Consider the following 16,692-nt stretch of genomic DNA (forward strand, 5'->3'; position numbering starts at 1 on the left):
CGACAGAACTTGAACCCCCTCCTCTTTCACTGAAGTCGCCAGTGTGGAAGTATTTTGGATTTCCAGTTATGTTGACAACGTTCGCGTGCGAATGCAATTACGCGCGCGTTAGGAGTATTCATAGCCGCAGACATGCAACCTTATTCGGGGGTGGTGGAAAACTCCGGTTTTAGGCATTTAATTAGCATGCTAGATCCACGCTAAGAAATCCCTAGTAGATCGCATCTCACAGCTACGGAGATTCCCTCCATGTACAATAATGTAATTTGCCTTGACTACAGTATTTTAGCAATAGTTTAGCAGTCTCTTTCCATATTCCTCTTTAAGAAGAACTTGAAACTGCAAAATTGTTACAGGTGTCTTGTCTTGTTCTATTATAAAAAATGTTTGACAACTTAGAGTTGACAACTCTAAACAACATATCCGTCTTTAGGAAGAACATGGAAGAATGAAAAAATAAAGTCATCATTCTCAGGGGATAAAAAGTAGTTATCATCAGTGTGGTATATGTTCAACTGTTCGGAAATAGTTTGTTAAGACACTTAATTGTTCAGAGAAGACTATGGACATGGCTGTTTTATTGTTTTTGTTCGTTTTGTTGTGAACTTGAATGTCATCTTCTGTGAAGAAGACTGCACTTACAAAAGAGAAACTAGATGGCAGGTTATTTTGCTCAAGTTTTCAATTGACTGAACACTGAAGATATAAGTTGTTAGATTGTTGTAAATAAATGTTAACTAAAATAAATTTGACAATGTAGTGTGTTACATTGCGAACAAAGGTCAGATATTATATTGCATAAAAGTCTAGTCTAAAAATGGCATAGCAACCTGTGCTTTAAAAAAAAAAAGTAAAAATCGAGAATCGAATCGAACCGTGACCTTAGAATCGAAAATGTAATCGAATCGAGGATTTGGAGAATCGTGACACCCCTATGCAACACAACTGATGTTTCATGCATTATTACTCTGGAAAGAAACCATCAAAGCTCAATAAACCCACACTTGACATGAGTTACCATTGCTGCACTATACAAGACAGTTCAGACGGTACACAAATTACAAAGGAGTGAGAGGTGTGTCTAGCAAAGACATTTATGTGTAATCAGACACTGAGTAACACTGTTCTGTTACACAGCATAGGCTGAGACAGTGTCTCGTGTGTGTGTGTGTGTGTCCTGTTCAGCTGTCTGTAAACCTGCTTGTCAGAGAGCAGTAAGACTTTCCTATTTTAGCTAACTTTTAAGTAAATAAAGAAATCTTTGTTTTAGGGCTGCAACGACGCGTCGACGTCGTCGATGACGTCGACTACGAAAATACGTCGACGTGCGTGAAATGCGTCGACGCGTCGGCGGCACATTATTTACATTCTAGAATGGAACAGAAGATCTAGAATAATGGCAGCTTCTGTTCCCGGGCATAGTGAAAATGATCATTTATCATATAAAGCCAGACCGCGACATTCAAAAGTGTGGGAGTACTTTAAACAGAAGCCGAATAAAACTGTGCTTTGTTCGCTCTGTAACGCCGGTTTCACATTGCGCGCGGTGGCAGAGCAGAAGCTGTGCGCGTGGAGAGCGGGAGCTTTCACACTGCCAGTCAGTGTTGCCAAGTCCGCTTTTTTTCCCACGGAATTGGGCTACTTCTACACTGTTGCCGCGGGCTGTGTCTCATGTCCGCGGGTTGAAGCAAAAAAACACACATATTTAACCCCCCGAACGCGATGTTTACCAGAGAACCTCCCCGAAACGCGATTGGGCTTGTTTTGGGCTAGTTTTGAGTAACGAATGGGTGGGTTTTGTTGTGTAAACCTGGCAACCCTGCTGCCAGAGTTCTCTCGCGCAGCTGAACCGTGGCGCGTGTATTGCAACAGACGGTCACATTTTCCGGGGTTCTTCTCCGACCCCAGGACGTCTCGTGCTTTTATTTATTATGGGCTGCATATATCTGCTGTTAATGCGACCTGGTTCCGCTCTGTCCCAAACACATATGCATAATAACATGCTGTATATAGTAGGGCTGCTCGATTATGGAAAAAATCATAATCACGATTATTTTGGTCAATATTGAAATCACGATTATGTAACACGATTATTTCTCATGACTTTGGGAATGTGTTGTATTTATGAAAAATACACCTTTCAACAATTCAATTGAAATTGTAACATTTGTTGTACTTTTTGAACTATTAAAATAAATAATATAACATATATTCAAATCAAAGTATAAAAGTATTCACGTAAAAATGATAATCACAAATAAATAAGATCAACAATAGGGTTCGGCTAGATATGCTTTTCAGGTACGTCTAACATTAGTTTTCAGGTACAGAAATGTCTCAAATGTAAAATAACATTGCATATTTGAGTGCATAAATTAAAGATGAATCCTATTAAACTTACAAAAGCTATTCAATCCGGATCGGATATGCGTCGTCTTTATCGACTGTATAAAGTTCACTTTAGGCATATACAGACTATGTCTGCTAGGATACTCATCAAGATGGACATGTTGACATACGTTTTGTGTGAGTTTGTCCGTTCAAGAGCAAGACTTGAAAGAGAACTCAATATTTGCGCGCTGAGAGACGTGTGCGCGCTCTCGGATGAGTGCACAGAGATACATTTCCTCACAGCGCGCGCGGCTTCTCATTCGCGTCTTCTGGCACTAAACCCGGGTGATGACGGTGAAAACGACTGGTCATATTCAAACATACGGCAGCACTCGCATGCATTGAGCAAAGTTTACAAAGAGAGAATTATTTGAAAAATATGAGGGGGAAAAAAGGACGTTTACACGGCACCCCTGCTCTCGTCAGTTTTAGTTTCTTTTAGATTGTCATAGGTCACTCTGTTTAATTTTCAAGTGGTTAAACAAATTCGTGATGTTCCCTTGCGTTGCAGCCACTACATGTAGCAAATCTTGCACGTAGCATGTTTCTGCTCGTCGTCTGATTCCTCGAAGCCAAACTGTTCCCAGACAACGGAGTTGGTTTTGCCTTTTTTGCTCACCAAACGCTGCTGTAACTGCCCTCCTTCTGCCATCTTTGGGTGTGTAATAAGTAAGGAATAATTGATGACGGGCTGTTAAATTATTCAAAAAATAATGCACTCCCGAGGTGGTAATGCAAATGGGCGCTAATGCCTTTGCTAATTAAACATGGCGCAGGATGTGAAAATGATGACTGCGTCAGGCTGAAAGTAGTAAAAAACACTTGCATTGTGCTGGCACCGCATTGCGCCGGGTGTTTGATAAGGCCCCAAATCTTCCACCATCGACTTCCTGTGGTTCATGTTCATGAAGTTCATGTGGAGTGTCATCATACAGACACTGAAAAACCATGAGCTTCATACATGCTTGTGTGAGTGTGTGTGTGGTAGACAAAAATGTGTAGAACATACCCGATCGTCTAGATTTAGGTATCAAATATTGCTCAAGTTTATCAATATTTTTTGTTTGTTTGTTTGTTTGTTTTTTCCAGTAAAGCAAGTATGTAGTCCTTACAACTTCATTGTGTGCCGCATGAGAACAAAATACATTTTAAGGGTATTTTAAAGTCATTGTGCAGGCGTGCACAAGCCTTGTAGTTTAATTTATCAGCAAAGTGTGTCTATGTTCACTCTCAATTTAAAACATATAATGTCACTTTAAACGCAGGCATCTGTGTTTGAAACTAAAATACATGTCTCTGCCAGTGCCTTTGTTTTGACAATAAGGCACCAAACCTGTATTTATCCTCTCCATAATATATAGGTTGACACGACAGTTGTCAGTTTCATGGAACAAGTGACCTTTTGCTCTACAAAATATATTTGTTATCAAATCTTTGGCTTATGCTTGGTGCAGAAAATTGTAATGGTCACTGAGTCTGTCATTAATTTGACAAAATATTTTGCTTGGGTCAACACCAGGGTTTGGCTGTACTCAGAGTTTGACCTTACAATCACTGTTTCCAGGGTGTGTTGTTATTGGTTTGTGTTTTCAAAATGCTTTACTGTTGAGGAATTCCCTCGAATTGACCTGGGAATTTTTGGGGGATTGTCAATGGGCCAAACCTCCATGTGTGCGTGCTGTTAGCGCCCCCCTCTTGATATTCCCACAACACTATGCCCTTTCTGATTGCACATCCTAAGACCGCTTAAGTCATATTCCATCCAAAGCAAATCAATGCTTCAAGCATTCCCCATGAGTGAGCAACAGATCTCAATTCCATGAGTCAGGTCTCTGACTGTCCGGTTTGTGCCTGCACATTACTGCTGGGTCAGTGATGTTGTTTAGAGTCCAACCAGGGTATACGGGGTAGACCCCATCTCAAGTTTCTGAACTTGTTTTTTTCACCTGACTTTGCCTAGATGACTGCTCTAAGTATATAGTAGATTTAAAGATTAAAGATTTCTTTGATAGCCTTAAATTGAGTTGCTCATGAGTCATGTCCCTTACTAGACTGGGTAAACCCAGCCTGATCTGCCGGCGATTTGATTTCGCCCTGCAACTCAGTCTGGAAACCTGTACATTCATTTCTACTGCTTCTGTTACACTTTTGCGGGAACCAATCACAGACTGGCTTATCCATCTGGCGCGCTATTGGCGGGTTTAACACGATGACTGATAGAGAAGCAATGGGTCGTTGCCCATTTATCACGCCTGTTGTGGTCTGATTGGTTGAAGGACTATCCAATTGCGTACAGAGTCATTTAATTTATGCTCGTTTATCACGCCTCTTGTGCAGCAGATACATATACATATACATAATACATAGCAGACTCCCCAGACCAATGTTCAATCTTAAATTGAGCTTGGTCTGGTAACAGCCAGACAAGTCCCCTACATTATCGAGGGTCAAATTATTGTTCTGCAGTTCAAAACTGGTAATGGCGCTTTTTATAATACAGTTAAAACCGAACTTTACTCATAAGCCTTATTTTAATATAGTTTGGTGATTGGTAAGTGTTTATTTAGGATATGTGTTATATAGCTGGTTAACATAGAGGAGGTTTAGTGAAAACTGTTGAATCTATACACTACCGTTCAAAGTTTGGAGTCTGTAAGATGTTTTATGTTATTGCAAGAAGTCTCTTATGCTCACCACGGCCGCTTTTATTTGATCACAAATATTTTCTATCTGAATATATTTAAAAATGTAATTTATTCTTGTGATGGCAAAGCAATAATGATAATAATGTTTCTTGAGCAGAAAATTAGCATATTAGAATGATTTCTGAAGAATCACGTGACACTGAAGACAGTAATGATACTAAAAATCCAGCTTTGCCATCCCAGGAATAAATTGCATTTTAAAATATATTCAAAAAGAACCGTAATTTTAAATTGTAATAATATTTCACAACATCAAATAAAAGCAGCCGTGGTGAGCATAAGTGACTTCTTTCCAAAAAAAAACGTGCTGACCCCAAACTTTTGAACAGTAGTCTGCGTATATATAAAATGTGTATTTTTACTATCATTTAACCTTTATATTGCAGATGGTTTACCTGGAGTTCTGTTGAGCCAGTCTCTGATCTGCTTACATTCTTCATGGCACTTTTAGTTTTGAATTTCATTTCTGACAGCATGTTGTAACATGTGGCAACTTCCACAGCCACGTCTTCATGTGTTTACAGAGTGATGCTTACTTTACACACATATGGAAGAAAGGAAAGAAAACAGTTTCCTGACGATTCTATTTTGAGTCTGGCTGAAAGAACAGAAGCTCAACAAACAATGCATTAATTTAGTCCAGTGCCCACTGGCTGCCATTTGCCCTTTCTAATGCCCACTAGAATTAGGCAGTGGTGGAATGTAACGAAATACAAATACTTTGTTACTTTACTTAAGTACATTTTTCACGTATCTGTACTTTACTTAAGTAGAATCAATAGTAGGGGTGTAATGATACACTCTTGTCACGATTCAATATGAATCGCGATACTGAACTCACAATACGATATGTATCCCGATATTTTAAGACAAAATAAAGAAGAGGGTTTTTTTTATTTTACTTATTTATTATTCAAATAATTATATTATTATTAGTGTATTATTATCAGGACCCACAAATATTCCCCCATTGCATTATTACACATTATATTCAACATATTATACACTCACCTAAAGGATTATTAGGAACACCTGTTCAATTTCTCATTAATGCAATTATATAATCAACCAATCACATGGCAGTTGCTTCAATGCATTTAGGGGTGTGGTCCTGGTCAAGACAATCTCCTGAACTCCAAACTGAATGTCAGAATGGGAAAGAAACTGCGTGTTTTCGAACTCATAGCGAAAAACCAACTTTAAATAAACTAGGTCTACTGTTAAAAAATACGAGAACAGTATAGCACTGCTGCACTACTAATATCAATGATTCTGAGAAAGAAATAGCCTATCTGAAAAGAATATGACCGTCTCTAAACCATCATGTCGAGCATGAAATATGCGTTTGAGCTGAAACTGAAGAGAATGAACAACAGCCGGTATAACGGCAGCGCTTTTCTAGCTTATTAAGCTCAACCAAACGCTGCTTATATTAGATTAATCAGATATAGACAACATAAAAGTATCTTACAATGTGCATCTGCAGATTAGGACGCGGATGCTCACATGAACTTCACGCGCTAGTCTGAGTGTTCTCGCTAGTTTCTCTGTGGATCAGCTGATACACGGGGAACTAAGCCCAGATCATTTACAGCATTCTATTTCCATCGTGTTTTCATTATAATGCTATGTAGGCTATGACAGATTGGCGCTGCACATCTTGCACTAACCATTTAATGATCTCATGATTCCAGACATCACTGCAGTGCACGCCTTTATTTCGCTGCGGTCTGGAGGCGTGCTGTAAAACGCTAACCAATCAGACCTCCGCAAAATGATGCAATAACCAATAAAAAAGAGACAAATATATTTTTTTCAGGGCGATCATCGTTCTCATGATCGATGATCGCTGTCACGTTCGAGTACTCGATTACTCGAACACTGTTGCCCATCCCTAATTTAAATACGTCAAAGCTGATTGAACACTGTTGAGAAAATTGCTTCAGAATAATGATATTTAACTCTGCAGATCACCAGAATTGTAAGTCAGAATGTAAACATTATATTACATTAACCCAAAACCAACTTAATTAAAATTAAAATTTTTAATACTTAAAGTACATTTAAAATCAGGTACTTTTTACTTAAATTGGGTTTTCATTGTGGAACTTCTACTTTTACTAAAGTAAATATATCTCTGGTTATTTGTATTTTTACGTAAGTACTGAGATTCAGTACTTCCTCCACCACTGGAATTAGGCGATCAACCTCCCCTGCACACAGTGGTGTTGTGGAGCCAAGAAAGGCATTGTTAGTTAGACAGATGTTGTCTTCACAGATGGGTGGATGGATGCTGTGTAAGTGTGTGCTGTCATAGATCTATTCTAGACATTAATACACTTCTCTGCAATAAACAGAATTGTCATACCTCACACTGAATTATGTGGCACAAGTTACTACATGTACTTACTATAGTAATGACAGTAAATTATGCATAATTACAAGTAACTAACCCTGAACCAAACTAATCACACTGAAACAAAAGCAAGAGCACCAGTTGGTACTGTAATATCACTGACTACGTTTACATGGACAGCAGTAATCTAATTATTGACCTTACTCTGAATAAGGCAATAATCTGATTAAGGTGTTTACATGAGTTGCTTTTAGAATATTACGTTCATGTTCCCGTTTTACATGTTACAGAACATAGTTTGATTATTGGTACGTCATTACGTCCCCATGCCACGCTACGCTGTCCGGGGTCCAATCATAGCGCGACTTTCGTGGGTGTGTTCAAATCAATGGGCTCAGGCAACCCGCTGTAACTTTACCTGCGGGTGTCGCTGTTGGACAGTGCGACTTTATAAAAATGAGTGATTTTTATACTTTTTTTTATGATATTATGATATTATATATATATATATATAGTTTTATTTTTTGTAGTATTAAATATTGTCTTTCAGGTTTTTTTAAGAGACACTGCCCATCTTGCCTCCTTCTTGACAGCCTACATTTCGAATAATAGTTTTGATAAATGATGAAAATGTGATGAAAAGGTTTCAAAATCGTGATTGTTTGGATTGTTTTTTTTCTGCTATCGAGCCACAAAGCGTTCACTGAATGGCATATGGCTCGCAAGCCTAGAGGTTCCCGACCGCTGTTGTAAGCAGACAAATATGAATCTGGGATTACAGATACAAAATGATCGTATTTTACTTTTAAAATGAGCATTATTGCAACACAAAGAAAAAAAATATAGAGGAGGCCGTGTCCGAGTGAGCAGAGTTTTTACGGTCTATGAGCAAGACACGCAGTCACGCACCATAGCAACACGTCATGGCAACGACATTTCAGACTGAAAGGTACGTAAAAGATAAACGGGAATTTAAGCGCATTGTTTTGTACGTGCGGTTATATTAATTATAATTCAAATTCTGTTTTATTTGTCACAATATTATTGATGATTGTTTAGAGGGGCACTTTATATACTTTTGATACGAGCCCCCAAAGCCCTCCCCTCTGCACTTGCCTGGTGTGTGTGTGTGTGTGTGTGTGTGTGTGTGTGTGTGTGTGTGTGTGTGTGTGTGTGTGTGTGTGTGTGTGTGTGTGTGTGTGTGTGTGTGTGTGTGTGTGTGTGTGTGTGTGTGTGTGTGTGTGTGTGTGTGTGTGTGTGTGTGTGTGTGTGTGTGTGTGTGTGTGTGTGTGTGTGTGTGTGTGTGTGTGTGTGACCTGTCTGTCACAAAACGCGGCGGAAACTCCTTCACGACGTTAATAGTTAGATTAAGGTGTGTACATGTCTACAACGCACTTAGATAATGCGACTAAAACAGGCATACTCCACATGTCTTAATTCGATTTTTGTTTAATTCGAGTATGGCTTTAACCGGATTAAGGTAATTAGAAATCGCTGTTTACATGGTAGTTTCTTAATCAGAGTATGGTCTTAATCAGATTAATATCGGAGTATTGTTGTCCATGTAAACGTACTGATATTGACAAAACCGATTTGGTAAACGCTCCAGTGTGTATTAGTGTTTGCGTTATGGAGAACGTCAAATGTTTTTATTTATGTGAATTTGTGTTTAAAACGTCATTGTTTTTGTTCAGTCTTCAGTGCTGAGTTCTGTATGCTTGTGAATCCTCTCATTAACAAAGTGTAGATACAATGTAAATAAGAGATTCTTTGTACAGTGTAGACAACTTTATTGATTACTACGGAATTTTGTGCGATCGTGAACTGCAATGAGTGATCGTTTTTTAGTGATTATAATAGTGTCAAAGAACATGTCTTTGTGCACTTTCTAGGCTATATACAGTATAATCCATTCACAATTTGAATAAAAGTCCAACATACCATGATATGTTTACATAAACTTTAAGACACAATCTGAATGTCACATAGTACAGATATCTTCTTGGAGTCAAAAATTTAGAGATTGGGTCTCATGGAACTTTAATTGATTACCCCTGCCCTGCCCTAGAGCATAGTGTTTATCATTCACATTTATCTCTTGACATTCTCAGTCCGCTCTGTCCTGGGGCATGTAGTCAGCAAGTCCACTCTGCCAGACACACATGATTGAGCTTTGTTGTATTGTAATCCACATTCACTTCACCCCGCACAGATGAGTTGACCAGGCGTTTTTAGTTCGGACTGGGCAAGAGGGTGGAGTAAGCAGCTTAATGGGTAGCTGTGTGGCCATAAATGAAATATGGGTCATTCATGAATGATTGAATGGAATCAATTAATGACTTTTTACAAGTGGATTACAATGATAAAAGACTGTAAATCTGAGACAATTATGGTAAGAACATTTTTGAAATCACCATAGTGCAGGATAAGATTTGACAGGTCTACTACACTGCCAGCTCATTTCACACGAACAGGCCCAGCTGTCAATGTTGACGACACTACATTACTGGATACTGCTCATAGTGATCGGCCTAAAATACCCTAGCCCTCTGTCCCACGGACCACAGTGAGAGTTCATTTATATCGGGATCATCCTTTGGGAATCCACAGAATGAAATTTGCTCCCTCTGATTTACAAATCATATCCCAGCCTCATGTTCCAGGCGAAGTTCCATTTCTTTTTTTCATTGGGTTTTCCACTTTTTTCTGAGGGAAGGGTAATTCTTGGTATCTATTAGCAACACCTGCTACTTCAGGATGCTCTTGGCAACATAAGAGTCCAGCAGGATGTTTGCAGAGCATAACTTTCGTTATGACCAGCTCATATCTGTAAATGGATGTTATTGTTAAGCTATTCTTCAGGAATGCGTCACCTGAACAGAGGACAATGTTATCCAAATATTCCCAGTGCGATACAATAAAACAATTGTGTGTGTTTTAAATGTTTAAGGTCATGTCATGGATTGGTTTACATACTTTACCATTCAAAAGTTTGGGGTCTTGGGGATTTTTTTTTTTTTTTTAAAGAAGTGGGACATTTTTCAGGGCATTTTGATGAATAGAAAGCTCAAAAGAACTAGAAATATCATGTCACTTTTGGTTTATTTGAATGTGTCCTTGCTGAATACAATTAATTTGTTTAAAAGACATTCCGGTAACATTTTACAATAAGGTTTCATTAGTTAATATTACCAGTTTAGTTAACATGAACTAAGGATAAGAATACAAACAATACTTCCACAGCATTTATTAATCTTAGTCCATGTTAATTTCAACATTTACTAATACATTATTAAAATCAAAAGTCGTATTTGTTAATATTAGTTAATGCTTTGTGAACTAACATGAACAAATGATGACCAGTTGTATTTTTATTAACTAACATTAACAAAGATTAATAAATACTGTAACAAATGTATTGTTCATTAGTTCATGTTAATTAATATGTTAACTAATGTTAACAAATGAGACTATTATATTCAGTGTTACCGAAATATTACTGACTCTACATTTCTGAATGGTAGCACAAGTTAATGTGTGGCACACCTTCCCGAATGAAAATTATGGGAAATATATCTGCCAGAACATCCAAAAATAAAGCAATTCCTAATTTCCCTTCAGATTTAAAAAAAAACCTTTGCCCTTTTCCTTGCAGAGCTTTCATTGGCCCAGAAGAAGTTTGCTCAGTGCCTTGGTGAGTTCAAATTTGAGTACATCGGGGATGCCAAAACTGATGATGAGAAGTGCATTGGTGAGTTTTTTTTGTTCTCCCTTTTTGCATATTAATTTACATACATGCATACATTTGCATATATCGTGCTTTGCTCAGTGTCTGAATATGTGTCATTTCAGATGAATCCTTGCAAGAGTTCTCATCCTTTCTCAGAAACTTGGAAGACCAAAGAGAGCTGATGGTGAGCACAACCAGTTGAGACTTGCACTAAACACACTCTCTGTTATACATTTCACTCAATTCCTTGCAGGCTAAAATATATTTTTGGAACATGCCATCATGGCCATTTGAGGAGAGACACAAACTGTAATCAGTTTTAACATTGAGTTCAGCACACTTGTCGTCACATACTCCTTGAAGCCACGTCAGTCCTCTGTTTGTTCCTTCATGCTGTAGTTTTGTTTGAGTCACAGTTTTGACACAGGAAATGAGTTACATTGCCATAAGTTATTTGTGTCCTTTCTCACAGATTACTCAGAGATTGCGCAAGACCGCTGCTTATGTTGAGTCATGTCACCTCAACTGTGTTGAGTAGGAACTGTACTTTCAAAAGCTCTGCTGGAACGTCCAATGGCACTTGGTTTAAGTCCTTTATATTGCAAAGACTAATGTGTGTGTTATCTGTATTAGCAACTTGTAACGTGTAAAATGTGTAAAGAATTAGACATAAAATAAAAGATTTCAGTTTTACTTATTAGATTGCCAAATCTCTGGCACATTTTTGTGTGCATTCTTAAGGTATGAGAGGGCTATATATTCTAATAGGTGGTTAACCATCTAGGTAGGAAGGGCTCATGTTGCACGTAGGTCATGTTAGTATTTAGTATGCAGAATTAGAGAGCTGAAGGCCCTGCCCATGACTCAAAGTGCAACAGCTGACAGTTGTTATGAGCTCAGTTTTGAGCCCCACCCGTTCCTAACCCCACAGCAGGCCAGTGATGATATGGCCCCTTGGCTCACTGGAGGCATGTGTGGAAGGGGCAGAGCTAACAGGCCCTGACAGGGTTAGAAACAGAGTAATGGTAGCCCGGAGATGCTCATTCTTAATTCTTAGTCTTAATGAGTAACAACAGTCGCATCATGGGTTTATTTCAGGGTAAAGATTTGTTTTTATAAGTTAACGAATATTATGAATCCTTGTTATTAAAATATAAGCTTTAAAAAATAGTTGGTTTCTGACATGCTTTTGAAGTCTCAAAGAATGTCCTCAAATGGGGAAAAGTGTTCCTTAACTTCAAAAGCTTGATCATTTACACAGAGAAAAAAAAAAGACAAATCTTAAATATGTGCAGAGCTGCATTCATATTATTGTATAGAGCAGTTGTTTTCAAACCCTGGGTCGCAAGACTTTAAAAAAATGGGTCGATGGATGATTTAAGGAAAATGGAGTTACATTAAAAATAAAAAAAATAACATAAAATGTTTTCATAAAATGTTATGTTTCCTCTGCTTGTTCGCGCGGGCGCCTCAAGCGCACACAACATATTCCAGCATTGCAACCTTGACATCGCAGTCGGTTCATTATCAACATAAAATAGTCAACCTAACATATAAAAAGTTACACAGCTCAGTTTAAATAGTCAGTAGTAGCCTACAATTTGTGCCTTTCAGCGTGAGCTCCGCCGCTGTGGTTTTTCCAAGCACATTTTTGCACATGTGAAGAGGATGATTTTTTCCATCAATATTGGGACGTGAGTTAAGTACTATAATAAATAATGGTTTAGGATCCAAATACATCGCGAATATGGAAACATTTAGATTCGAATGAGAGAGTCAGGCTATACTGCTTACTTTAAGTTTCTAATTAAATGATTTTGTTTTTGCTTGATTTATAGCCTCCTGATATTTTAAATTCTTGATCTGTCCTGAATACCGTTAAATTTAAAGGATTTTGTAATTCGTTGTGTCTGGAGGAAAATAGGATAGCTCACTTAACTGGAGTTATTGCAGACACGGAGGCAATGGACATTTCACAGCTCACACTTTATTCCCTGTCGAACTCGCGTAACAGTCCGTCACAAACGCTATACTGTCCACAGCGTTACTTAACCCCTAGGAGTCTGAGCTGTTTTGGGGCCCTTTAGAAGTTTTGACATGCTCTGACATTTGTTTTTTTTTCAGTTGCTTATAAACACGTTAATGGCAAAAGTGTAATTACACTGTATTCAGCACAAACTGGGCTACCATAATATGTGAGCAACTTGTATGTACATGCTTGTATTTTTGAGAGAAAAATGTTTATGCACAGATTTTGAAAAAACAAAAAAATTTGTTTTAAAATTAAGGCCTCAAAACACACAATAGATATCTGTTCCCAAGACTTTTGACTCCTGTCGGTATTTGCATATAGTTTTTTCTTTATACTGATGTGAGAATCATTGAGCCTACTCATTCACATAAAACAATACACTGATTTAAAATTTGTAAGACAGTTTCTCTTCACAAAGCCAATATGCGAGGAGGCGTGATATCTAATGAATAATGATGAGATGGCACCTGAGAGAACAAAGGACTCGCATTAATGAGATGCATAATGAATGACAGAGAGCAACAGAGCAAAGGAAATATATATTTTTTGTAGTTTATTTTATTTGGAATGTAATCAACAAAGGCCTATTATATTTTAAATGATCAGAAGATTTGACTACACTGCAAAAAATGCTCTTCTTATTTGGTATTTTTTCTTGTTTCCAGTCCAAATATTTAAAATTCTTAAGATTAATTTACTAGATAAGTAAACATTTCTGGGGGGAAAATCAAAATGAAGTGAGTTTTTGCTTAGTTAGTTAGTTAACTTTATTGTCCCCAAGGGGAAATTCTGCTTAGGCACAGTGCAGAGTTGGTTCATAAAGGTAGACCAGATAACTTAAAACAATCTATATTCTCTGCCACAACAATTTATGATTTATTGAACTATAATTTATGATTTATTACACCAATTGTTTTAAATAACCTTATGTGATCTCATTTGGCTTTGGATCATTCCGACTTGTCGTCAAAAAAAAAAACTATCCAGATAAATCGCGCAATGCGGATAGAGTGAATTTGATTGTGGTTGGATGAGAAGGATAAACACAAACCCTTCAGACACCCTATTGGGTTGTAGGCGATCAATCACGCCTGCACCTGCACAAATCACACACACCATGTGGCCAGATAGGGCGGGTTCTCGCGACGAGCACGCACTTTCAGCCAATCAGCGATCAGCAGGCAGACGTGCTCATTCATGACTTTAGCCGGGTTTTTAGCCTATGTTTTTAGCGCGATAACTCGTAGCTGTATATTCCAGTGATCGCTATGCCAGTGGCATAAATATACAGTAAGTTGTATCTACAGTAAAGAGTGGGAGAGTGACTTAACTCTCAAACGTGAATTACACCTGTGACTCGAAGACTCTTTATAAATATAACCGTGAGTCCTGTCCATCGTCATATACACACTTAGGACATCTGCAACCCCGACAGCTGCTGAAAGAGATTTAGATCAACCATTAATCAGTTTTGACTGTGCTAAGTTTATGTGCCATGTACTTCACGAAAGACATACTGTAGTTTTGTCAAAGCAAAGTGCAACACAAAGGTAAGAGCATTGTTGTTATTTTTTGTTGGCGGATTATTGTACAGTATTAATGAATTACGCATTTTCGCAGTGGTGTGTGCATTAACGTGTGAAATGCCTGTTAATTACATTGCTTTTTCCAATCTCTATAGGTTTATTAGGCAGTTTTTGCACATAAATTGGCTTCTTACTGTTGACATTGAAAATGATGCATGTGTTTTTCTGAGGGATTGTCGTTTTGACAGTTTCTACCTGGACATATACTATATAGTCATATTTGATCCGTTTTACTGGGAAATAGATTATTATTTTTTTTATCATCAATGTTATGTTTTAAGGAGATAAAATGGTAACTTACTTATCAACCTTGATTGGTATGGCAATAAAATATCACATTATTTTGACAGTTAAAGTTTAAAGTTTTAATGGCATTTTTTCCCTTTACATTACTTTTACTTTTATACTTTAAGTAGTTTTGAAACCAGTACTTTTACACTTTTACTTGAGTAAAACGCTTGAGTTGATACTTCAACTTCTACAGAAGTCTTTTTAAACCCTAGTATCTATACTTCTACTTGAGTAATGAATGCGAATACTTTTGACACCTCTGATTCTGCATAATTATAAAAGCTCGAGTAGCATTGCATTATAAATATAATCTATTATGAAAACACCCAATATGGTATAAATAACAGAGATAAGCCATATATTGTCGCGATTGTGTGTTTATTATCTTCAAACTTGTCTATCTGCATGTTAGTCTAACATTGTTAGAGGGATTTCTGGAAGCTGTTTATATCTTCAAAAAACTCTTCAAAACTCTTCATACTTCATACTGGCAGCCGGAGGGCGCTCCGTGCACATGTAGTCCATATATAGCACATGTAGATATCTTCTTCATGCGTGCTATATATGGACTACATGTGCACGGAGCGCCCTCCGGCTGCCAGTATGAAGTATGAAGAGTTTTTTATGAATGAGAGCAGCTGACGCTCATATTACAATCTTTAGAAGGTACCGACGGTTTTCATATTCATAACTCCTGACACATATTAACAAATGACGGTCACTATATGACTTTGAGAATAAAACAGAGGTCAAAAATGGAAGCTTGAGTCTTAGATCTTTTAAATGATGTATAGTTTGTCAAGGTAATTACTTACATCTGACAGTAATTTTGAGCTAATTTAAACAAAGAAAGCTTCAGTGTGCCTCGTGCACGATGTGTTTGTTTGAGTTAATGTGTGTGGGCGTCGCCTCAGTATTTGAATCTCAATAGAGCACGCTTTGTGGGCGTGGTCGCATTAGTCTATAATGAGCCGCTCAGGAACGACTAACATCGATCTGCTTTCAAACGGATTACATAAACACAGAAAATTTGTTTTTGATTTGGTTTACAGTGTTTAAAACCTGACATTTCAGCGTTTCTTTAGACGTATGTCTCATGTTTGTGAGACAAGTATTCACTAAGCTAGAGGTCATTTTCTGAAGATCTGAATGAACGTCTTTGACAGAGAGGCTGCAGATCGTGCATCATGTTTGATTTCTTTATTTTGCAAAAAGCACAACCATTTGTTTTTATTGTGACTGTACTAAAAAAAAAAGAGAAACTTAACAGATTATAATGATGTATAACACTTGCCGGAATGATAAAAAAACGACAGAGTTATTTGAGTCTCTTTGGCACTGATAAGAAAAAAAGCAAGCCAATCACGCCGGCGTGATTGCCGACTCGAGAGGGTTAACAAATATGGAAGCAATGGGGAAAGTGTAAAATTTTATGAATGGCAGGCGTTCAATTTCTTTAGAAATCTGTGGAGCTTTCTGTGAATGTATATTACAGTTTCTGTATAGGTTTAGTTCTCACCACGGAATGTCACCTTTATTAGGTCCCGAACACTGATGGTGTGAGGACCCTTTTGGAATTGCTCGATCTATTGTTATTCTTC

The 16,692-nt window shown here is 37.7% G+C and overlaps 1 protein-coding gene across 1 annotated transcript in view; it reads left to right on the forward strand.

Annotated features, from left to right (window-relative positions):
* The window catches only part of arhgap10 (Rho GTPase activating protein 10), a 111,450-nt gene that overhangs the window by 44,837 nt on the left and 49,921 nt on the right, over positions 1-16,692 (forward strand). The window contains exons 2-3 of the mRNA XM_079812007.1: positions 11,108-11,203; positions 11,305-11,366. Coding sequence (XP_079668133.1) covers positions 11,108-11,203; positions 11,305-11,366 — 158 coding nt within the window. The remainder of the gene's footprint in view (positions 1-11,107; positions 11,204-11,304; positions 11,367-16,692) is intronic.

This window comes from Gobio gobio, assembly GCF_949357685.1.
Source record: "Gobio gobio genome assembly, chromosome: 3".
NCBI classification, from domain to species: domain Eukaryota; kingdom Metazoa; phylum Chordata; class Actinopteri; order Cypriniformes; family Gobionidae; genus Gobio; species Gobio gobio.